Source organism: Emys orbicularis, chromosome 8 (assembly GCF_028017835.1).
Source record: "Emys orbicularis isolate rEmyOrb1 chromosome 8, rEmyOrb1.hap1, whole genome shotgun sequence".
Lineage (NCBI taxonomy): Eukaryota > Metazoa > Chordata > Testudines > Emydidae > Emys > Emys orbicularis.
The window spans coordinates 24,057,201-24,082,945 of NC_088690.1; the positions used below are offsets into that span (position 1 = coordinate 24,057,201).

The window sequence follows — 25,745 nt, forward strand, 5'->3', positions numbered from 1 at the left end:
GGGATCAGAAAAGTGCTCTAACTACTCAGGTAAGCAGTATTCTGATGTGGGGCTTTCTCAGTCTCCTCTTGAAGCTGTTCCATTGTGGCTAAATAACTAAACACTTCTGTAACTGAGATTAGCACTGGAACCCAGTGTATGTATTCAGAGACACAATGCTCCTTTTTTACCTCTCAGCCCTGCAGAGCCTGTACAGCTATAGAAGGTTAGATCCTAATTGGACTCATCTAAACTCCAAATACAGGGCCATGTTATGCCCTTACTGCAGCTATGCCGTTAACCAAAGACAATAGGGTTGCTTGCCCTCATGCTTCTGAAGGTGTAATTTAGCCTGCAGAGTCCTCATTACTGGGGATGATTCATGAGGCAGAAAGAACCCAGCTTGACTTGATCCCAGATTGAGTTTTCACAGCTGGAAGTTTGAAAAAAACATCTTTATACTTTTACATGGTGTAACATTGATTTGGCCGTCACTGACAGTCAATGCAGAGCCCCGTCATGACAACGTCAGGATCTCCTTTCAGAGTGGAGCTGCACTTTAATAACATACACACCAATCCTCTGCTGAGACATGTGCAAAAAGTATAACTACTCACAAGGCCTGCTAGGAATGATCATCGAAGGGCAATCTTCATCACGGATCACTTGAGCAACAGACTAAAAGAAAATAAACCCAAAGAGGAATTGGGGAATACAATTCAGAACAAATAAAACCCGCTCAATCTGAGAAATCTTTACAATCAAGAAAATGTCCCATTTCCCTTCATTTGTATCTTAATCTCTTGGCATGATTTGACTGGTGCATCTGCCTGACACTCACAGGATGGAAGCAAGAGACCTAAGCATCCCTGGACAGTCATGGATGAGGAATAAAATATGCTTCTGGCTTTTCTAATGGTAATAAGATAAAAACAGAAGGCAACAGACCTGCCTACGAACCAGTGGTGTTTGGGCAGGTGTTTTTGTCTCTCATAGAAAAAAAAGTTTGTTATAACATAATTAGTACATTTAACTTCAGGCTGATGTTAGAGTTGCAAGTTTTTTTATTGGGGGAGGAATATTAAGGTATGTTCAAATGCAAACCCATGGTATTTCAAAATGGTCATCTTATTGCAAAGCTGGAGTAATTCCCTGGCTAAAAAAAATTGAGTGAGAAGCTGCAGGTGACTTACTACAATGCCTGCTGATTCAGATATAAAACTCTCTAGGATGAAGGGGAACTTGTTAGTACTAGTCTGAGCTCTCCTCCACTGTGGATCAGTGCAGCCTAAATCTATATACTGGAGAAAATTGGCTTCTCTGGGTACATCTATACTGTAATGTAAGCTCGGGCTTAGAGTCAGGCTTGAGCCCAACCCCCTCTTCCGTCTACACACAAATCTGTCAGCCTCAGGCTCGGACCAAGGGTCTTAAGACCCGGTGGGGGAGGAGGGATCAAGCCCAGTCAAGCCAGGACCCAGAGTTTGACCCCTTTTGCTTTGCAGTATAGATGCAGCCCCCCCGACCCAGGTCCTGGGAGTCTGCCAAAAGTATCCCACAATGTCATGGACCAACTTCCTTTCTCCTCTATCCCAAGAATCTCCAGTGGACTCCAGTGAAAATAGAAGCAACCCCCCGCCCCCCTTGGTGCACTCCTGCAGGTTGGTGAGTCAGCGTTAACCCTTCCATCCACTTCTGACCAGCAAGCTGCAATCACGCCATTGGAAAGCCTTCTATGCTTGCAATGGAGACCGAACAGAAACAGCCTTTTGCACAGCACACTGCTTTATGGTCACAGGAGCACAGCCAGATTTTGATAAGTCTCTGCTGAGAGTCCAGCACAACAGTGGGCATTAGTAAGAGAACCAGGAATGATCAGACATACCGGCAAAGAAACTGGCACTGTAGCAACTTTACTGCACTAGTGACCAGTGCACGGAGTGGACTGAGTGGCTCAAGACGGAGTACGGGGAAATCAGGGACCAGAACTGCACCTCGGGCAACTCGTCAACATCATGCCCATTTTATGAGGAGTTGGACCAGGTGCTGGGCACTGCTCTGAGCACGGAGCCAACGGTGGTGCACGATGACCTGGTCAGCTGGGATGGCTGATGGGGACTGATGGGAGCCAGCAGCAGGTGCTGAGTGAGGACAGTGAAGTCTGTTGCTGAAACCAGCCCCAAAAGAGGTTTTGGAGCTGGAACCGCTGCACACCCTGGGGCCAAACTCTGGAGCTGCTTGATGCCCCCTCCCCTGACAAACAGCCCATTGCACAGCATGCACCAGACACAGAAGCTGTCCCTGAGCGCAGTGAATTTCTGGCTCCATTTTAATTTTATTAATACAGTAATAGGAGGAATTTCCATTCTATGAACCAACGCAAAAACTATTGGACGTAAGTCACGTAACGGCTAGCAACATGTATCCTGCTAATGGCGGATTGTATGGCAGCAGCTTGTCCACTCCATTTCAATTAGAGACAGTCCATGCAGTCCATAGGTGACAAAATCAATTGTGCCAAATTCAACTTGGATTTGAATTTGTGTCCAGAAACGTGCCGGGGGCAGAGGAGGAAGGCTGTTAAGTTGTGTGTGTTTGCATGCAGCCATAACAGGGTAAGCCATGTGGAAGCTGACACAGCATCCTACTGATTCCCTCATGGATTCTGACCCAATCCTGGATGCTGATAGCTACAAACTTTTTCTGAGCAGGAATTCCAGACAGGTAGTCACATTTCAGGGAAGGACGTATTTTCCAGGGCTATCTTGGTAGCCAGCCAGCCCACTCCATTCATACATGTGCTGTTCAGTCACTATACATTGTGTTTCCAATGGGATTTCAATCTGCCAAAATCACATTCAGCAATCATTCTAGACCTGCTGATAGCATAATTAAACCATCTTTTGCCAAGTCCCCTTAAATCATGGTAGGGTTTCATAAGCCAAGGCAAAAGGAGGTATGCAGAGTCCCCCAGAACAACAGTGAGGACAGTAACTCCGGTTATGACAACGTCATTTGGAGGGAATAGTATCCCAGCCCGTCCGTGAATATAGACTCCCAATTGTCAAAAAACACAGGCATCCAGAACTTTTCCAGTGCAACCCACATTGACATTCATAAATTAACCTCTGTGGTCCAGAGGGTCTGTATAACAATGGAGTGGTACCCTTTGTGGTTTATGTATTCATGCTCCTTAAGGATGGCAACCTATGGGCATATAAGTCCCATCAATGTTCCCAGCACAATTAGGAAACCCCATTCTCTCTAAGCCAGCAGTTACTTCAGGAATACCTTTTATGCCTGCCACTTTGGGGTAAACCACATGCCTGACTGCCTCAGAAACCTCTGCCACCACTTTATCCACAGTTGACTTTCCAATGCCAAACTGGCTGGAAACCAACCTGTAGCAGTCTGGGTTAGCCAGCTTCCAGACGGTTATAGCAACCAGCTTCCAGACAGGCTGACCTCATGCAGGTGTCTTTATGCTGGGGTCTTGGGGCAAGCTGCCCACTAAGCTCCAGAAAGGAAGCTTTCCTCATGTGAAAATTCTGGATTCATTACTGACCATCCCAGGTCTGCATGATGATGTGATCCCACCAGTCTGTGCTTGTGGCCCTGTGCCAGAAGTGCTGGTCTACGTAGAGCAGGGGTAGGCAACCTATGGCACGTGTGCCAAAGGCGGCACGCAAGCTTATTTTCAGTGGCACTCACACTGCCCGGGTTCTGGCCACCAGTCCGGGGGGCTCTGCATTTTAATTTAATTTTAAATTAAGCTTCTTAAACATTTTAAAAACCTTATTTACTTTACATACAACAGTAGTTTAGTTATATATTATATACTTATAGAAAGAGACCTTCTAAAAACGTTAAAATGTATTACTGGCACGCGAAACCTTAAATTAGAGTGAATAAATGAAGACTCGACACACCACTTCTGAAAGGTTGCCGACCCCTCACATAGACGTTATCAGTGGCTATACTGAGTGTACTGAGCAGCATCAGCCAGTGAGAGTCTACCATGCCTGGGTATCCTCCTCCTCCTCCTGCTGCTCCACTATAAGCTCTGTCAGGTGCCTTTGGTGGGTCAGAAAATGCCATCAAAGTGTCCACCAGCATCTCACAGAAGCTCTGCCTGTTTTCTGACACGAGAGCGAAAGTGCAAGCAAGAGAATTTCTTGAAAATGTGTCTCCTCCATGTTGCTGGCTCCATACCTGGGTGCGCACACACCAAAAAGACAGCTAGGAAGGATGTGTTGGCGGGCTGTTCAAACTTGCTGTAATGTGCAAGGTGGACACTTCACCATGGTCAAAGGACTAGAGCGGCCACATTTTGGGAGGGCGCTAGGGAGTCTGGTATATGCATGGTTTGACTCAGGTCTGTGCACTGGAGTGTGGATGCCAGAGCCACAGGTTTAAGCCCAAGTTGGAAAATTCTTAATGTAGGGTTAACAGTCAGTGTAGATGTTCAAGCCCTAGGTTCTCCAAACCAGGGTCAGCTGACTTGAGTCCCACAAATCCTGGGCTTACACTGCAGTGTAGACATACCCTATAGAACCAAAAATCCACAGCATGGAAGTCGGCAGATATTTTCCATTGAACTGAGCCTTCAGTAATCACTTAAAGATTTGGGGATTTTGTCTGGCTAGCAGATCTTAACTCTTGACAAACTCAGAGCTGAAATATACTTACAGAAGAGCTCCTCAGTTGAGATAATTTGGCACAGCTCCATTGATTTTGATGGAGTTAGACTGATTTATGCACACTAAGGCTCATCTATAGTTTAAAGCAGAATGTATCCCATCTATACTTATGTATGTATATATACGCACCTTCAAAGGCTTATTAAAACCAGGTTTGCAGAACTGCCTGTAGTACTCCCAATAACTTTTGTTATATCTGTAGGAAGCTTGCATGTCTATGTATGTTGCAAACCTGTCTGGGCACTTTGAGACACAAAGCTGTAAGGAAGGAATAAATGCATAATTATAAATTGGAAAAAAACAAAACAAAAAGCAAACAAAAACCCTCCCAAAACAACCCACTCATGCTATCAAAACAGCAAGACAAAAAAAAATGGCCATCTATAAAAGTGCCCTGTTTTATCAGATTGCCTGGAGCAATGCTTATTGTAGCATTTAGAAAGGGACAGTGTCTATTGTTAGAATCTCTAGATAAAAACACTTTTTAGTGCTTTTGATAGACCTTTTCAAATCTCTCCCCAAGTTCTGTATCTCCCAATCGCTCTGCCTCCATATGTCTTAGTGGTCTCCATACATTCTGATACACATGTACAGTTTTAAGTTTGTTTTTTAAAACTTTTTATTGAACATACACATGAAAAAAATCCCCAGAAAGGCCTTGATCTAACCCCCTAAGCACAGACAGCTGTGTATATGAATATGCTGGTGCAGCAGCACAAGCCATGTGGCATGGCACAAGACACAAGACCACTTTGATCAATAAAATCTGATGAAGCTAAAAATTGCTTCACCCTCTTATACAGTAGTTTCAGTCAAATCCACTTTCAATGATGCTGGCTTTACATGCCTCTAAGGGGGTGTACCAAATTAAGACTGTAAATTGCCCTTTACCCATGACAGAGTTCCCGCTGGTGTCAAAGCAAGTCAGGTGCACATGCCAAGGGCGAAATTCACATCTCCCCAACTAAAGCCAAAGTAAGCAAGATGTGTGTGAGAAACTAAGAGCTGGGAATGACTGGATCCACCCACAGGTAGGCTGCTATTCAGATGCATGTATGAAGTAGTGACTGCTGCTCCAGCACACACTCTAAGCCGGACTTCCTGATCACTGGGTCCATGATCATGTTCTGCCCTCCTCAATGTTCCTGTGAGCCCGCCTCTGTGGCATAGAGAGGCTGCACCCCCTGCAAAGCTGGACCCCCTCCTCCTCAGAGACTTACCACAGAAGGAAGTGAATTTCCCCTCAAGGGCATAGCTTACAAGTGCCCTAAGTCATTTTTTCACATTATGAACGGGAATGTCCATACTAGAAAGGGATCTTATACAATAGGCCAGAACCTGGTGGGTGCAAGAGTCTAGTGGACTAGCCTTGGATCAGGGAATGAGGAAATTTGAATTCTATCCTTGTTCGGACAATGAATCGCTGTCTGCACATCACTTATTATAACTTCAGTTTCCCCATCTGTAAAACTGGCACTGATATTTGCCACGCATTAGTGTTGCAAAGCAACATTTAAACATTGTCTGTACAGGCCTCTAAAATCCATAGTATTAGCAAGGCCTGTCAGTGGCAGCAGAAATAGGAACAGAACTCAGGCCCTCCCTGATTCTCAGGCCTGCGCTCACACATGTAAATGATCTGGGGGACCACCACAACCTCCTCGAAAAGTCACAGTGTGACGTATTAAGCCCAGGTGGTTCTTCAGCATTTTCACAACAGCCAGAGAGTTAAAACCTTTAATCTGAATTATCATCCAAAGACTAGAAAATGTCGAAAACCCCCTCCAGTTTCACAGATCTGTTGTGAACCTGAAAATAGACAAATTAAAACACAACCTGTTTGTGACGAATATTCCACCTTGCTTGCCTCACAGTAGTGATTACTTTATTACAGCACAAGCCCCAATCCAAGAGTGCATTGCACAACAGCAATAGCATTGACCTATATATTTTTTAACATTATACAGTGTTCCCTGTAACATAAGAGACTGTGGCACAGTGAGGTAACAAAGTCAAGACCACAGCAGCACAAATCAACACAGAGATTCATTTAATATTCTACCAAAGTGACAGGACCAGACTATATTACTTGGTTTATACTAGGAATTTATGCTGGTGTAACTACATCGCTCAGGGATTTTCAACACCCCTGAGCAATGTAGTTATACCGACCTAATCCCCAGTGTAGACAGTGCTATGTCAACAGGAGGGGTTTTGCCATCGGCATAGCTACCGCCTCTTGAGGAGGTGGAGTACCTACAGACGCTCTCCCATCTGCATAGGTAACATCTTCACGATGCGCTACAGTGGCACCGCTGCAATGCTGTAAGTGTTGACAAGCGCTCAGCCTCTGTCTACACAAGCTATGTATGCCTCTCTTCTACTGGGATACTGATTAGTGAGCATTCAACAAGTGATTAGCCAAACCTAAGGGTTATTTAACATTAAACAATCGCATTGACCACTACCAATTCCTCAGAAGGCATGTAACACGTCTGGACAAACGAACACTATTGTCGGTTGTAAACAAGAAAATATGCATTTTTTTAAACATAGCTGGTTTGGAAAAATCTGTGTGCCAGTCAAAATGATTTTCTGAAAAATGGCTATAATAATGTGCAGGAACTACATTGCTGCACAGTCACTCGTGCTATATTCATGACGGACAATTAGCCAAACCCAGTCACACTCACATTGGGAATTTTTTCAACTCTAAATCCAAAACAAACAGTTCTATGCATTTCTATTTATTTTCTCCTGCCTTGTTAACAATAGACACTGAATCTGCTACACTGTACACTCAGATACATGCTATACACACACTGCACTCTACAATATGAGCAAACTACATTCTATAAAATGCAACTAGTCAATCAAATAACTTCTGTCAAGTTTTAAGCAGCAATAAGCAAGAGGCAGTGAGAACGTTTTCTCCCTGTATTTCACTTACCTGTGTTGTAGGGCACTGTAGGTTTATTAGCACTATTGGGCTGGCACATTTCAGAATGTTAAAGTAAAACAAACTGGTCTTGTTCCTATAGAGAAATAGGAATAAAAATAACTATTTTAATATGTATAGATGTTTATATACTACGTTTATGACCATAGTACTCACATACCATATATGGATTTACAATGTACACTATCAATTTTAAATACTGTTATCCTAAAAGACTACTGCAAATCCCAGGTGAGAAATGAAAATCAAGCAGAAACTGAAGTGCCCAAGCTTAAATGTATGTTAAGTCAAACTGCTTTGTTTGATGAGTAGTCATTCTGAGGAGTGTTTTCCTGCACAGGAGCCTTAGCTGACATCCACTTGTTCTTCGAGATGGCCCAGAACCTGGCTCGAGAACTGGAAGGCTTGCGCTTTACATGGCAAACCACCTCTTCATGCTCTGTAGTTCACCTGCATATGCTGAACCTATTTTGTACAGACAGCATATGAAATTACTACTAGCACACAGCAAGCTGTACCAGCTGATGTTTTTGTGTTAATCAGAAGGTGGCACCAAAAATCAAACGAGTTTTTTGTTGCTCAAAACCTGAAGCAGCTGCCTGGGAAAACAGGAACACAGCACCTGAAAGGAACTTTCACAAACCCAAGTGCTGGTCAGAAGTAAGGGGGAGACTGTGTGCATGATGGGGAAAGGAAGGGGAAATAGCCTTCTGACCCTTCACCCTTACGCCAGGGCCAGGCACAATGTGGCCAGGGCATGCAGCTACTGCAGTAGACTTGCATCAGCAGCAGTGGAGACTAGAGCTGGTTGGAACATCTTCATTCCAATGTGGAATGAAAACAAATTTTGAAATCTCAGAAGTTGCTGTGAAATGGAATTGTCGCCCTGCGGTCAGCTCTAGTGGAGACCTCCTCAAAGGAAGCAGGTATGGACAAGGCCACGGTCCTGCCCCCTCCACACTAGGCAGTGAAGTTAGCTGGGTGCGAGAGGACTGCATGCTGCAGCCTTGCAAAACGTAAGGGCAAATCCCCTGCAGCGTGCGATTCCTCCAGAACCCCCACAGCTGCCTCCCACCCACTGCATGGCTGTGCCTTCAAGGCCCACTCTGGCTCATAACATGTAAGTGTTGCAAACCATAACTCTCTGTGCAACTGGGAGTAGCTCATCTGGCCTGACATTTTAAAAGGTCAGGATGTTTTCACTCTCACACATTCAGTCACGTACTAGTTAAGGAAATAGTCATACACTCCTTGCAAATAAAACTCCCAATCCTTAGCTGTTATTTCTTCAAATCAACTGAGTAACATTTTGGGCTGAAATATCACTGCTCTGTAAGAGTTCCCTGGGAGTATGTACTCTTTGTGAGTGACTCAGCACAGCCCATGTCATTAACACATTGTTTTACTCTCACATTGAGGTGTTTGATGGCTGCTGGCATTAACAGGAGACAACAAAGATTAATTGTATATGGCCCTCTGAGTACTCACTCATTTATGGTGTCCTTCTGACCGCAGAACTGTCCATAGCTGTCAGTTGGATAGACCACCTTCCTGGGGTCACCATGCACCCAAGCTACAAATATATAAAGAGATAGACAGATCTTTTAACACCACATTCCAAGTGTCCAGCAGTAGCTTGCTAATAGTTCAAGTTCTCTAGCAATTAAAATGCACCATCTGTCATGTACTATTTTAACCTCTCCCAAAGCTACTGAAGAGAATTGATTTTCCTTAAACAGTAGATTTCTTAAGGAAAAAATAAAATAAAATATGGATGAATCAGTCAGACAGTAAAACATTTCTCTTTTTTTCCTTCAGGACACACACGTCTGGGATGTGGCCAAAATATGAGGTAATGCACTTAGAAAATAATGGTTATTAAAAGGAGAAAGAGGAGGCATTGCAAAAGCTTTGTTGGCTTAAAGCCACACTGTGCTATGGAGCTAAACCTCACAGACCAAACTGAGCCTTTGCTTATACCCACGACCCCACTGAAACGAATGGGGCTACATGGGTGTGCGAGAAGGCAAGATTTGGGGATGACAATCTAGCGGCTATCGAGTCACATTAACAAGGGATGCAACCCCCCATTTCAGGATATAAAACCACGTGCTCAGCTCTCAGTGCTGTAGCTGGCTATGCTGATTTGTTCAGTACATAGAAGTAGAGACACAACTGTACGAGTACAGAACCTCAGCCTGAACTGCAGGAGGATGCTTCTATTCCTTCCTCAACTTCAGGCGAGGATTTCTTGCTCCTGAAAAATCTCATTTTCTCAAACTGCTTATTTCCGTTCCCATCCAGGATCTAGTACACCACTAGGAAAATCATCATTAGTATCATTTTTTTCTAAGCTACAGATCTTCACAACTCCCCAGTAAGCTCTGAATAATTTTGACTGCCATTGACTATCACAATTTCTATCTATATCCTCCCCATAACAAAATAATCAGAACTTCACCTCACATTCTAAATATCACCTTACAAGTGCAGGATGGTGCCAGCATATTAGCCCACACAGTATGTCCTATACCCGTACATCCCTAGATCTGGCTTACTAATACAACTGCTGCAAAATGTGGTTGGATTTAGTTTTATTAACTGTGATAATTCTCCAGCCTTTTCTTTGCTCTGTAGTGTGTAGAGGAGGCTATAGCCATTATGATTATTTTTAGCCCCTAGTGTCCTCCTCTCAGAGTGTACACTGAATGTCAGAAGCCACTTTAGGCCCTGATCTATACAAATTACTTTGAACTTGTTCTTCTGTAATTGCCCCACTTTTCTGTTGATTTTGTGTGCTAAATTTAGTCACACTAGAAATTAAATCTTCCTTAAGGTCATTGCAGTAGCAGGGGCACTTAGATACTACGGTGATGGGTGGAATGGAGAGAGAACCTCTGCAAATCACAGAACAGTAGATGTAATACTTATCCTTGCAGACTATGGGCTAGATCTGCAACATACCCTCCATTGACTAATATAGCTGCACCACTGCATACCAACTCAGAATTTGCCATGTTATCTTTCACCCTAAATGGTTTTATTTTTCTGGCACTCTTGGTTTCTGGATCTTATGCTAGTTTTTAATATGTCTCAATTACACCATGCTTTTTAGTTTGTAAAATAATCTGCTAGTTGGTCTCAAATATCTTCTAGACATTCAAATAAATTCTGTCTATTTTCTCCCTTATCTATTAAGGCCCATATTCTGCAATGTATGAAAATTCCTCACCTGTGAGAAGTCCCATTGACTTCACTCAGTAATGTAACCTATTAGACATGATCTTCCTTATATGAATCCATACAGTCAGTCTTTAGATATATGTAAATTTGGCTTATGAAATAATCTAAATGTTGAGTGAGTGGGCTATTTCTGTGTTCTATTGTATGCTTTCCTCCTTTGTGACTGTATGACAATAGGGAGTGTTCTTTAATATTTTCCTGCATCTCATGCAGTTAAAAGACAAGGCCAAATGGATCAGTTTTGCTGCTGACACCAAATGGGTTTAATCCCTTATTTGTATGCTCTTAGATGGGTTTTCTTATCAACCTTTCCACCGCCAAAAATTAGTTTTTAAAAGTATTTGAAAATTACTAAAAGAAACCATTTGTTCCCTTCTTGACTGTATTTCCCCTCACACTAGCATAGCAGAAGGCAGCATGAATAAAACCTGTCAAATCAGATTCAAAATAGTGCTGAGATTTCAGTAGCAAAACGTCTTCTGCAGGGTATAGATAATTATCTGCTACTGCCAACAATATTCCCTTCCTAGGTAGGATATTTTATCTACAATTATTTCCCCCCCCCCCATCAATCACAATTAGGAAAAAAAGAAAAATTGCAGTATAACTTTGCTAATCATCCCAGAACACCATTTACACACAGAAAGCAACCCTCTCCCCACTGCTCAGCAAAGACCAGAGTGCTGTAAGGAGACTGCCTGTGATAGCAGGGACTGGATGAGAGTCCAGAAGTCTACACAGCAATGAAACAGCCCCGCAGCCCGAGCCTCACAAGCCCGAGTCGACTGGCATAGGCCAGACCACAGGTTTTTCTTTGCTGTGTAGACATATCCAGAATCTCCTGTGCCTAGTGGCCCACGAGGCAACCCATTTTCCCCACCACTGTCTGTCCAAAAGCAAAATGTTTGACTCCATCATAAATGGTCTCTATGATAGCAGCTCCCTTTTCAACCATCCTGCAACAGATCATTCTTTGTTCTTCTTGCCTTAAGGCTCTTTCTTACTTTTACAAAGAATTGATTCATAGATTCCAAGGCCAGATCACCATTGTGATCATCTACCCTGACCTCCTGTATAACACGGGCCAGAGAACTTACCCCAAATAATTCCTAGAGCAGAGCTTTTAGACAAATATCCAGTCTTGATTTAAAAATTTCCAGTAATGGAGAATCCACCATAACCCCTGGTAAATTGTTCCAATAGTTAATTACCCTTACTGTTAAAAATGTGCATCTTATTTCCAGTGTCAATTTTTCTAGCTTCAACTTCCAGCCACTGGATCATGTTGCACCTTTGTATGCTACAATGAAGAGACCATTATAAAATATTTCTTCTCCAGGTAGGTGTTTATAAACTGTGATCAAGTCACCCACATTTGAGCTCTGAGAGTCTATTCCTTTAATCCTCGTGGCTCTTCTCTTAACCATCTCCACTTTATCAACATCCTTTTTGAATTGTGGACAGCAGAACTGGACACAGTAAGTCATCACAGAAGTGCCAAATATAGAGGTAAAATAACCTCTCTATTTCAACGTGAGATTCTCCTGTTTATGCATCCAAGGATTGCACCTTTTGGCCACAGTGCCACACTGGGAGCTCATGTTCAGCTGATTATCCACCGCAACCCCCAAATCTTTTTCAAAGTCACTGTTTCCTAGGATAGAATCCCCCATCCTGTAAGCATGACCTACATTTTTTGTTTCTAGTTGTATACATTTACATTTAGCTGTATCAAAACAGCTTATTGCTTGCTTGCATCCAGCTAACCAAGCAATCCAAAAGGCTCTGTATCAGTGACCTGTCCTCTTCATTATTTGTGACTCCCCCATTTTTTGTGTCATCTCCAAATTTCATCAGTGAGGATTTTATGTCTTCTAATTAAGCTTGCAGAGGACAAAAATTGGATGCTTGTATGCACTGAAACATCATTGGCAATACAATTATATACAGATAAACGAAGTACATTTTGTTATGTATCCTTACTGTTTTATCATTTCTCATTACCCATCATCCAATGCCCACTGAAGTCATTGGAATGACTCTCACTGGTTTCACTGTGTTTGGATTAGGCCATTAACTCACTAATTCTCCAAACGTGATCCTTTGCAATGGGCTTCCTGGGCATTCGTGGGAATTAGTGAAGTACAAGTGCTGGAACATTTTGCTCATACTTTTGTTTTTGTGAAGTATTTCCAGTCTTTGGGGACTCTTGTCCAGTTGCCTTCATCCAATTGCCCATACCTACTGATTCTTGGTTGTAGCTTTCCTACAAGCCTGAGGCCTCAGTCATATTGGGGCACTAAACCAGCGTTGGATGAACCTGGTTTAAAAAATATGGTAAACAAGCTTTTCTATGTCAACACTTGCTCTCGTCAACTTTACTGGAATCAAAACTGGGCCCCTTATCTAGAAAACAGCTTTAGAAAACAAATTTATCTGGGTTTGCTGTAAAATTGGTTTCCTTTAGTTTGAAATCACATCTGCTGGGGAAAGTACATCTCAACTAATTTTCAGAGAGAAACCGAGAAGAATTGGTCCATTATAGAGGATGGAGATTTAGCATTTGATTAATATTGCAGCAGAAAACAGGAGAGTAAAAACAACTATTACTTTCTTTGTGAGTTAGAACAATGTTGGGAAAAGAATCCCATATGATAAATATCCTATTCAGTGTAGAATTGTACCTAAATCAGCAGCCTCCATTGACAGTGGAAGGTTATTATCATGATTAGCCTCAAAGAGTAGTGTTTGAGTCTTTGTTTCATTGCCCTATTGGTGACCCAATATCAAGTACTAAATGAAACTGAATCCAAGTATATAGAACTTTCATGCCAGCAAAAGGTTGTGCGTGGTCTGATGCTTGTAAAATCACAGTTTGAATGCTGGCATACACAGCTGGGCTGAAACAAATACATCAACCAACCCAGCTGAGTCAGCCGTCAGTGTAGCAGTGGGGCAGCATATGACACAGGCAAAGCAGTTGACAGACAGGGATCCACATTCGGGATGGCTGAAGTTATGTCATTATCCTGTCACTGATGTACACAAGTACACAAGAATGATATCAGAAATGGCTAATGTCTATCATTTTAAATGTTTATCAAATACATTTTTATTTTTATTTTTTTGCTGTATGGTTGAGCCAGTGGATGCAAATACTGGAAAACTCCTTGTCAAGGAGAAACTGTGATTAGAACAACAGCTTCCACTGACACTTAAAAAATAACTGCAAATCTGTTTAGCTTATCTGAGTCATTCCCTCAACAGTGTGCTTCTTGGGAATACAGGCTTTCATATCATTATTTTGTTTCCCTTAAAGGTATGCTTTTAACATTTTAATATGTGGAAGAACAGGCCTACCCAACTGTGCTTATGGCTTTTTAACACAAACAATTTACAAATGCAGTGAAGCAGATAATAGGACATATGATACTGAATTTGTAAACCCATGCTGATGACACCGCTGTTGCATAAACATTACTAGAAGCAGGCCTACTACATAAGCAACATATTGTTCACTACTTCACAGGTGGCCTACCAGCCCAGTGGTTAGTCCCAAGTTGTGCCCGTGAACACAAATCAGAAGAATTCTGTTCTAGAAGAATAAGTCTTTCATAGCTGGAGCTATAGAAATTGGGGGAGGGAGGAGGGAAACCAAATGAAAGCAAGGCGCATCTTAGATGAAGAACAAGCATGATGATCTCAAGTTCCCATTTCGACTCTAAATCCATCAATCCTTTACTAGAAGACAAAATTATGTTAAAATGTAAGAAGAATTTATACACATGAAGTGGACTCTTGAGGGTAAGATTTTACAAGTTGTGGAGATGGTTTACTTCGATACACGATCATAACTCTTGGCTTGGCTAAGCGCAATAAAGGATAAAAACACCATTGTTCCTTTAATGTAAGAGACACATCTGGAGAAATTTGCTATTGCAAATAATAATGTTGCTCTAAGAGGATCTGAACTACATATGGTGAAACTATTGATTGGGGGGGGGGGGTAGTGATTTCTCTTTGTACCAGAAACTCTTCAGGAGGCTGTGATCAGGTTAGTATATGAACCACAGTTCAGGAGTAAATCTAAATCATACTCAGTTTTGTTCCTTTTGAATTACTCCATCCTTTGAAGCCTTGAGCTCTTTCTATGATAATTCATTAGCTGCCCTTCACATGCATTTTGCTGAATGAAAACTACCATAGATTTTAGGCTGTCTGGTAGATTTTTTTTTTTTTTAAAGTCTCTCCCTGTTAAGCCCCAAATCTCCCAAATAAATAGGAAGGACTGAATTAGTTCTCTAAGGAATAAAAGTTTCATTGACTGTTAAATTGACACTCTTTTTTCATCTGTCAAGGCTGTTTCCCAGCTCTGGCACTTCGAGTGCAGAAGGTGGGGGCCCGCAAGGATTCTAAAAATTAATACTGGCCACTCCAGGCTTGTATTAAAGTCCCAAGGTTACAACTTCTCTCTGACCTTGGATAGGTAGATGCTGCCACCACCAAAATGCAATGAAACCCCTTTTTGGAACCCAGAAAGGCGTACTTGGGAATTCCTTCCTGTGGGGTACCTTCAAGCCCTTTCACACACACCCTCCGGGGAAGAGCTGAGACAGAAACAAAGGAACTCAGCTGTTGCCATCAGCTAATTAAACAACATGTGCACAAACTTCTTAGGACACAAAAAACCTGATCCTGTTCTTAAAAAAGGTAAATTTTATTAAAAACAAAAAGAAAGAAAATACATCTGGAACTTAGGCTTTTTGCTAGATCTTAAAAAAAAATTACAAAACTTAAGCATCAAGATAGCTCTCTTGAGGTTCAGCTTAAAGGTTACAAGCAAAACAAAAGCATCTGGGGGTTAGCAGAGAGGAGTCCACAAGCCAATAAGAATTAAAGAAATAAACCTAATTGCATCATCCTAGACATTCCCTGATCTCCTTACATATCTGGGGTTTCAGATAAGTAGGTTCGAGGTATGATTTGATGATTTGTCATACCTGGTTTTAAAGCTTTTTACAGCATTGTCCCAGCCCTGTCTCTGCTCTGTCCCCAATCGCCGGAGAACAGACAGACAGACAAAGGGAAAAGTTTATTTTCCCCCCCAATTTTAAAAAGTTCTAGCCTTCCCATTGGCTCTTTTGATCAGGTGCCCACTCCCTTCCTTTTACCTATGCATGCAGTCAGACTTTTTAACCCTTTACAGGTAAAGCAAGTAGAGAACAGCTACCAAGAGGGATTTTATAGCTAACTGGCTGGCTGGGTGTCCATAAAAGGGAGCTACCCCCCCTTTCATTTATCAAATCATCTGTAAAGGTAACACAATTATGGCAAGAAATAACTCATGTAATACATATTTCTGTTCAGTATAATCATTCAACAGCAACCACCACTGAAGCAGGATGGAGATAGGCTATTATCATAAATCACTGAGTTTGATCTTTCAAGGAGATTTGATTACCTTTTTCCCAGACCCCACTTCAGCCCTCTTGAAACACATACCAAGCCAAATTATACCTGCGGTTACGTAAGTGCATGCCCAGCTGAGGCCAGTGGGAGTTGTGCACACATAGCAGAGAGTAGAAAGTGAGCCACAGATTTTCAGTCAATAGCAGCTCCAAGTGATGGGTTTGAATCAGTTGATGCTGTCAAGTGATTAAAAAAATTAATTGCGATTAATCGCACTATTAAACAATAATCGAATACCATTTATTTAAGAAGTGGGCAACATTATCTCCCGTAAATGTAAACAAACTTGTTTCTCTTAGCAATTGGCTAAACAAGAAGTAGGACTGAGTGGACTTGTAGGCTCTAAAGTTTTACATTGTTTTGTTTTTGAGTGCAGTTACATAACAAAAAAACCTACATTCGTAAGTTGCACTTTCATGATAAAGAGATTGCACTACAGTACTTGTATGAGGTGAATTGAAAAATACTATTTCTTTTATCATTTTTACAGTGCAAATATTTGTAATAAAAAATAATATAAAGTGAGCACTGTACACTTTGTATTCTGTGTTGTAATTGAAGTCGATATATTTGAAAATGTAGAAAAACATCCAAAAATATTTAATAAATTTAAATTGGTATTCTATTGTTTAACAGTGCGATTAATCATGATTATTTTTTTAATCGTGATTGATTTTTTTTAGTTAATTGTGTGAGTTAACTGCGATTAATCAACAGCCCTAGTTTGAGTATTTCCTTTCTTTATCCAGCCAATGACATGTGAAACGAGGAAGCTATTCTCACATAGTCAAGAAACCAGGAAAATCGACTTTTTTATTTCTATAATAAGCCAAAGGACAGGAGATGCTTAAGGCATAACTCATGACGGAGAATTGATTTATAATCTATTTTCTCTTCATATGAACTTTATTGACACTCATGCATTTGGAGCAGGGCTGGCCTTTGGAGTAGGACTCATGCTGATCTCATCTTTCATTTAAAATAAGAAGGATGAATCACAATCTGAGGACAAAGAAAAAGCAGGCACCATACGGGGTTTAGATTTGGATATGTAATAGGGGTGTTCAGATGCAAAAATTTGGAAAAAAAACAGTGGCCAGCCACAAAATTTGGATCTGGATCCAGGGTTGGATTCCAAACCCCTCAATGTTTTATACCTAAGCGTTTGGTTAGAAGGTTTTTTTCATAATAGGATTCCAAGGCATGTGCAAATGTACCCTATATGGACAAATTCACCATCACACACCACACTGATCCCATTGTCTGAGACCACAGAGTCAGGGAAGAGAGGAATCTGGCCAACCACTCATCTTTTGCCTCCCTCGGCTTGTGCAACGTATTTCGTGCAGAACATGATGTTTGGAAACAGCACATGCAAAGCTGCCATGGAAGTCTAGCCAAAGGATTAAGGGAGATTTGTGCAGTGCTGGAGGGAGATTGTACAGGCTGGCAGAAGATCTGAATGCACAAGAATGCTGCACAACTACAAATTGCCAGTGCTCACTTCTGCCTCTCTCTGTGTGTTCATCAGTGTGCCAATACTCTGTCCGACACAACATCCAGAGTAGGGGCCACTCACCTGTCAGGGGAGTGTTCACGTATTAAAGAGAACAAGGAATGCTCCCATGATCTGAGCCCAGCTCCTCCACTTGGGCTGTGTGTGTTTGAGCGGTGAAAGAAGGACAGGAACAGAACAGTAACACACCAGCTGAGCGAACAGGGAGCAGAAAGAGCTGGAGGAACATTAGAGGGGGAACGGGGAAGTAAAATATTCCAAATGTGGGATACTCCTGCTTCAGGTGGGAGGCTTGGCAGCTGGGCCGGCTCCAGTGTTTTTGCCGCCCCGAGCGGCGGGGGGAAAAAAAAAAAAAAAAAAAAAAAAGCAGCCGCGATTGGCAGCATTTCGGCGGAAGGTCCTTCCCTCCGAGAGGGACTGAGGGACCTGCCACTGAATTGCCGCCGAAGACCCGGACGTGCCGCCCCTTCTTTCCTTTGGCCGCCCCAAGCACCTGCTTGCTGTGCTGGTGCCAGCCCTGCTTGGCAGGTCTGTATATGCGCACGCACACGCACACACACACACACACACACACACACGCACGCACGCATCAAATGAGTGCTGGTACCAGCTTGGAATGAAACAAGAGGCCAGTGAGATACAGACAATGTAACTGGGCAATTAAAGTAGGGGCAACTCAGATCGTAGCATCACTCTACAGCAAATAGTACAAGCAGCAGGATCAAAAGAGGAGGCAGAGATGAGAGAGCATGTGCAAAATTTCATTCATATGCACTCCAGTAGCAGCAGCAGATACAGACCAGACAGATCCCCACCCCCAAGTAGGATGCCATTGATGTTAAGGAAGCATCAGAGTCTGAGCTGTGCAAGGAAGCCAAAGGACTTCAGACAAGCTAGTCTGAATGTGACTAAATAATGCATGAAGTACAGTTAGAGACACCCTTCTCCCTCACCCTCTACCCACTACTGTCCCCAAGAAGAATCCCATAGCTAATGAAACCATTAAAGTACTGGATCCACGTATGGCACACAGGCACAGGACCTGTATTAAGAGCTTATTAGTTAACTCTTTGCCCTTATACAGATTTTTTTCCATCCATGGATCTCAAAGTGCTTTACAAAGGTAGGTATTATCATAGAATCATAGACTTTAAGGTCAGAAGGGACCATTATGATCATCTAGTCTGACCTCCTGCACAATGCAGGCCACAGAATCTCACCCATCCACTCCTGTATCAAACCTGTGTCTGAGCCATTGAAGTCCTCAAATCATGGTTTAAAGACTTCAAGGTGCAGAGAATCTTCCAACAAGTGACCCGTGCCCCACGCTGCAAAGGAAGGCGAAAACCCCCCAGGGATTCTGCCAATCTGCCCTGGAGGAAAATTCCTTCCCGACTCCAAATATGGCGATCAGCTAAACCCTGAGCATGTGGGCAAGACTCACCAGCCAGCACCCAGGAAACAATTCTCTGTAGTAACTCAGATCCCACCCCATCTAACATCCCATCACAAGCCATTGGGCATATTTACCGCTAGTAGTCAAAGACGAATTAATTGCCAAAATTAAGCTATCCCATTATACCATCTCCTCCATAAACTTATCAAGCTTAGTCTTGAAGCCAGATATATCTTTTGCCCCCACTACTCCCCTTGAAAGGCTGTTCCAGAACTTCATTCTTCTGATGGTTAGAAACCTTCGTCTAATTTCAAGTCTAAACTTCCTAATGTCCAGTTTATATCATTTGTTCTTGTGTCCACATTGATACTGAGCTTAAATAATTCCTCTCGGTTTTACAGATAGAGAAACTGAGGCACGGAGCAGTTACGTTACTTGCCTGACGTGGCACAGCAACTTAGTGACAGTCATGAGTGGAACACAGGTCTCCTGCCTGCCAGCATCATGCTCCATTCATTAGACAACAACTGCCTGTTATGGGGTCAGTGTGTGGTGCTACCTTTCAACTGCAACGACCCCCTTGACTGTTATTGCTTGCAAGTGTAGTCAGGGCCAGCTCTGGCTTTTTTGCCGCCCCAAGCAACAAAAAAAAAGCACCTGCGGCGTGGCCGGAGCCAGGGTGCGGGGGGACTCCCTGCGCTGGTGCCCCGGCTAGCGGGGGAGAGGGGGAGGAGGCGGGGGGGAGAGAGAGAGAAGGCGGCGGCCAGGGCTTCAGGGGGGCGCTGCCACGCGGCCCCAACCGCCGCACCGCCTGCCAGGAGGGCTCCGCGCCGCGGTCAGCTGGGAGGGAAGGACACGGGCTGCCCTGCCGGGCTTGCTGCAGGGCGCTCCCCTCCTCCGTGCCGCCGCCCGCTACAGGGCGGCCAGAGCAGAACACAACAAAAAAAAAAAGCGGCCGTGCTGCCCTAGGATTGGGCCGAATGCCGCCTCGTACAATCTGCCGCCCCGAGCTTGCTCGGCTGGTGCCTGGAGCCGGCCCCGAGTGTATTCACTTTATTTCCTTCCCTTTCCCCCTTTCTGAAAGCAGGATGTTCCATGAAGGGACAACTAGTATGTGTGAACAAGGGAATGAACACCACACGCACACAGGAGCACCTGGAGAGAGAAGCAGCAAAATCTTAACTACCTGTTCAGTGTTTAAATACTACAAGGTAAAGTGAGAGAGACAGGGAGCTGAAGAGAGACAGAGAACAAATTATGACTTTTGGGATGCTGTGCCAATAGTATATTCTAACGAGAGGATGATGTACATTCCCGTATACTTACTGATTTCTACTGGTTGTGTAAAATCAATCTTGCTTACTGTCATCTTCTGACACTACACATAGTATTTTCTCTACTGTACAAAGCCAAACTGCTAACACAGAATTAAAAAGAGTGATGACATTTCGTGTGTCTAAGCCAGGGCCATATGGTCTTTTATTAGGAAATTAAGTTCAGTCAAATATGCAAACACATAGTAACTGTACTTTTATGGTAGCTGGCATTTGCCCTCACTCATTTAGACAGTCTCAGTGAAGTTCTCTCAGACAAGCAAACTAAACGGTTACCACGGAATATCCTGATAAGCAAATAGCTCTGTTCCCCACAATTAAATGAAGTTTTTTCTGCTCCATTCATTGCTCCCATAGAGTCTCTTGCTAATATTTTAAAGAATGCAAAGCCTCTTAAAAAAATGAATGTTTTTCTCTAGCTTTTGTTTTTTGACGAGTGACAAGTGCCAGGATTTTCCTGTCTCAATTATAGTTTATGATAGCAAAATGATTGAACCATGGCATTTTTACCTGCATATATTTTACTTTGGGTTTTTCCATCAATAAACACATCATTTTCAACCTCTCCCTGACTATAACAGACATTTAATGTCCTAGGAAACACATGGCTCATTGATTAGAAAGTTTAAAATTAAATGGACTCTTCAATTAAAAATAATGACTCACTTATTTACTCCCCCTGCAAGAGAAGCCACTACCGTGGCTGGGTTTACTTACCCAGAATTCCTAATGCAATGTAACCCAGAATGACGACTATGAAGATTACACAGCACAGAACATCCGTACAGTGCCTAAAGACAGAAGGGAACATTTTAAAGAATTAGAAAAGTGTCCAAAATAACTCCTCCTTTGTAAATGATTGATTCATACATTACAAGATCAGAAGTGACCACAGACATCATATAGTCTAACCTCCTGAATTACACCGGCCACAGGACTTTCCTTAATTAATTTCTTTTTCAAGTGTAACATACCTTTTAGAAAAACATCCAATCTTGATTTAAAAATTGTCAATGATTGAGAATCCACCTCGACCCAACATAAGTTCTAACAATGGTTATTTACCCTCATCATTCAAAATCTGTGCCTTATTTCTAGTCTGAACTTATCTGGCTTCCAATTCTCCTTCATAAACTTACATTCACAAGTCCTTGCTTTCGATGACTACTAAACAACAATCACTCTAGAGGTGGGCTAAGGAGTGTTTCTAGTTAAAAAGAAAGTAAAGGATTGCCTTACCAAACTAAACCACCTCCAACCTGGCCTAGGAGTCTAAACAAGCAGACATGTGAATTAACGTCCCAACGGCTACCAGCTGCAGCTGGTGTAAATTGGCATAGTTCCACTGAAGCCAATGCTGGTCAAGGCCAAGCTGAAGATCTTTAAAGTCAGTCTGTTTTGAAAAGTGCAGACTTAATTAGCAGTACTCTTTAATGTATATATATATTTATTGTACGTATCTATGTATTTAACAAAATTGTCTATTGCACATGTTCAGGATACAATTACAAACCAACTCTGGTAAATTAAAACCATTTTTTTAAAGCACAAGAAGAGGCATTACTTCTCAATCAGAGGTTTAGCCATGGTGAGTTTCAAGTTTCAAACATCTATTTTTGCCATAGCCCCATCTAGAAAGGATCAATTAAAGTTTCTTTTTTAAAGTGGATAAAGTGTGTGTATGTGTAGGGAGGATTCACCGTGAAACATAGGTGCTGGAACTAGGGGTGGTGGGGGTACACCCCCTGACTTAAAGTGGTTTCCATTATATACAGGGCTTACAGTTTGGATCAACGGCTCTCAGCACCCCCACTATACAAACTGTTCCAGCACCCCTGCCCTGAAACCCCCAAAATGGCTGAAGAGATCTTGCCAGAGTTTTATTAAAAGTCCCATCATTCAGCTTCAATCAGCATGACGGGTATAATGAAGAAAGCCCAGAAATACTGTCCTTAAAAATTAAGACTGGAGAATTAGACATAAGGGCTTATAGCTCTCGGATTCTTCTGGCCAAAGTGATCTGCACTAGAGAGGCCAATCTGGAGAGATATGAAGGATAGGGGACACTTAGTTATGGGTTTGAAAGGAGGGGGTGAAGAGTAGATCCAGATCCCAGTGATTGGGAAGAGGGGAAAAGATTACACAACTTTTAAACAATTGGAAAACTTGGAGAGACACTTCTAGGTGTGAAAAAGGAACTAAGCATGTATGACCCATGTGCCTCTCCATAGAGAAACAATCTCAACCCTAGGTTCCAGGTCTGTGTGACTATGGGGATGTGTTGAGGCAATCTAATGAATGAGAGTTAGTTAAACTGAAAGAACTGACAATGGAGCCCCGCTTGTTCTTTAAGCCAGAGGGGTCTCAACCTTTTTCCTTCAGACCCCCCCCCCCCCCCCCGCACCATGCTATAAAAATTACACAGCCCACCATGCACACAACTGTTTTTCAGTAGATTAAAAGCCAGAGCCAGCGTTAGGGGGTAGCAAGCAGAGCAATTGCCCAGGGCTTTATGCCACAGGGGGCCCCACAAAGCTAAATTGCTCAGGCTTCTGCTTCAGCCTGGGGAGAAGGGGCTTGGGCTCGGGATTCGGCTTTCTACCCTGGGCCCCAGTGAGTCTAATGCTGACCCTGCTCTCTGGTTTATTTTGGCAGACCCCCTGAAACCTGCTCATGGCCCCCCAGGGAGCCCTGGACCCCTAGTTGAGAACCACTGCTTTAAGCTATCATTTGCTGCAGTTGTTATAGATGAAGCTTTTCTCAAGTGCCCTGTAATGAGTGTCTGCCCAGAGAATAGATGACAGCACGTTACAGTTATGAGGAGAGCTTTAATCTGAAGATTTAGATTTTATTTGGAATCACAAAATGGATAAATAATGAATGGAAATAGGGTCACCTGCTTCCTTCTCTTAACACCAGCAGAAGCACTAAACCTTTTTAAATGTAAGGCTAACATCTGTTTCACACGAATTCTGATACTTTACTCAGGCTCAGTTTCTCACCCTCCAGAGTGGCTGTTAAATGGCACAGTGTTTAATAAAAGATAACTCAGGTAAAAATACTAATGGGAGACGAACTAGAACACTGCAATACTTTAATTATAAGTCTCTTGTTGTCAGAACCCTCTTGTACACGTGGTATTTATGATTATGTATGATCAGAGCCCATACCCGTTTGTGCCAGTTCATCCCTTAAAGTTTTGCAATTATTCAAGTGTCAAATGTTTCTACCACCTCACACCGTTTTCTGTTCTGGGTATGACACAGATTTTATAGTGCCTAGTACAACTGATCCTGGCCTCTGGGTGCTGCTATAATATAAATATTAAATAATTATAATAATTGCACAGAAACTATTTTGGGCATGGTTTGGAGAGTTTTAAAATAAATTTATTGGGACTATTTCTTGCACCCCTCTGCCTGTGCAGCCAGGTGCCTTTGTTACCATGGGTAAAATCCTGGCTCCACTGAAATCAATGGCAAAAGTCCTGCTGACTTTGTGGGGCCAGGATTTCACCTTAGAAATCCAAGGCTCAGCAGGAGAGAAAAATTAAACCAAATATATAAGATACCTCACCAAATGACCTAAAATAACTGTTCCACACGTACCATTTTACTCCCTTAAAGTCACTGGGAGTTTTCAAAACTGGAGCAAATGGAATGCTGGGAATCTCCCCTCCCCAAAAGGATTAGACTCCCATTTCTAGCCCTGAAGGGTCACAAGATATTGAGATATTACATTTATTGCTGTAACCAGGACTGAGCATTGCCTGTGCTGGGCTTTGAACTGGTTTTTTTTGGAGCAGAAATGCTCACATTTAGGGGAAAAATAGAAACATTTTGATGGCGAATTGATTTTGCTGTTGTATTTGTATTCAAGACAATGAAACTGCAGGAAGCTGCTCAGGGGGTGAAATCGTAGAATAAATGCTAGGGGAGATGGATTAGTGGGCAGAGTGTTGAGGGGAGAGTGCATGATAAATGTAATTTATCATATGCCCCTGCACTCTTTCACATGGATATCACTGCCACGTTTTTATAATATACCTGTACATACACACAAAGATACCCACCATCTTCATGGGATACATGACGCAAAAATTACAAAAGGAAAAATATAACCATTTTTTCAAATGGAGTCCAAACCTTTTCCCAGCAGCAATGACTGCACGGACAACAGGATATTGTAACAGAGTATGATAATGCATATAGACAATATTTATGATGATTCATTTGTGTCATGAATTAAAATGTACTGGACAACATGAAAGTCATTGTGAAAGTATGGCTGTATTTGAAATTTGCAATGTTCTTTTACCTTTTTGCAGTTCAGTTGCACAACCAAGATCTTGCCCAAATTTTGTTGTTAGCCTAACTATTCTACCTGAACATTGCTGTCTCCATAGAAATAAATCACTGATAAACCCAACAGATTCATTTTTAGCCAGGTGAAGTAATAAAATAATCTCATTTGATAAGTGCATATTTCTGGCCCCCATGCCAGGTTTTATTGCCTACTGTTGTCATTTTGTTTAGTTTATGGGTACTGCTTTGCTTTCTACCACCTTTCAGAAATGGATTGGCTTACTCGCTTTGTTATATGTGGCAGCGCAAAGTAAGAAAACACTTTGTTCCTGTGTCTTCATGGAAGTTACATAGTACATAGGAGGTGTTAACGGAATTCAGATAAATAAATAATGACTCTGAATATTGAGTATCAGAGATTGGAAGCACTTATTCACTGACAAACCATGCATTTCGTGGCTAATGATTCTGCTTGGGGACTACTTGCTTCTGCTGGCTTCATCCTCCAATTCTACAGTTCATAATGAGAGATTTCAGAGTGGTAGCCATGTTAGTCTGTATCAGCAAAAACAATGGAGTCATCCTTGTGGCACCTTAGAGTAACAAATTTAGGTGCCACAGGGACTTCTCGTTGTTTTTACAGTTCATAATGTCTCACGCGTGCAATTCTGTCCAAGATGTTGCACTAGCAAGAAACCATTATTCTTAATATTAGAGTTGTACCAGTATTATGACAGCACTTACAGACCTGGATCCCTTTGTGCTAGGCCCTGTGCAAACATATAACAAAGAGACAGCCTCTGCCCCAGAGAGCTCACCATCTACATGTATGAATATAGACAATG

At 42.4% G+C, this 25,745-nt stretch overlaps 1 protein-coding gene across 1 annotated transcript in view; it reads right to left on the reverse strand.

Annotated features, from left to right (window-relative positions):
* SLC44A5 (solute carrier family 44 member 5) overlaps nt 1–25,745 on the reverse strand; it is a 143,873-nt gene that overhangs the window by 40,062 nt on the left and 78,066 nt on the right. Inside the window, exons 3-7 of the mRNA XM_065410019.1 lie at nt 21,314–21,387; nt 9,127–9,211; nt 7,630–7,714; nt 4,809–4,937; nt 597–657 (exon numbers count right to left, since the gene is read on the reverse strand). Of these exons, the coding sequence (XP_065266091.1) occupies nt 597–657; nt 4,809–4,937; nt 7,630–7,714; nt 9,127–9,211; nt 21,314–21,387 (434 nt within the window). The remainder of the gene's footprint in view (nt 1–596; nt 658–4,808; nt 4,938–7,629; nt 7,715–9,126; nt 9,212–21,313; nt 21,388–25,745) is intronic.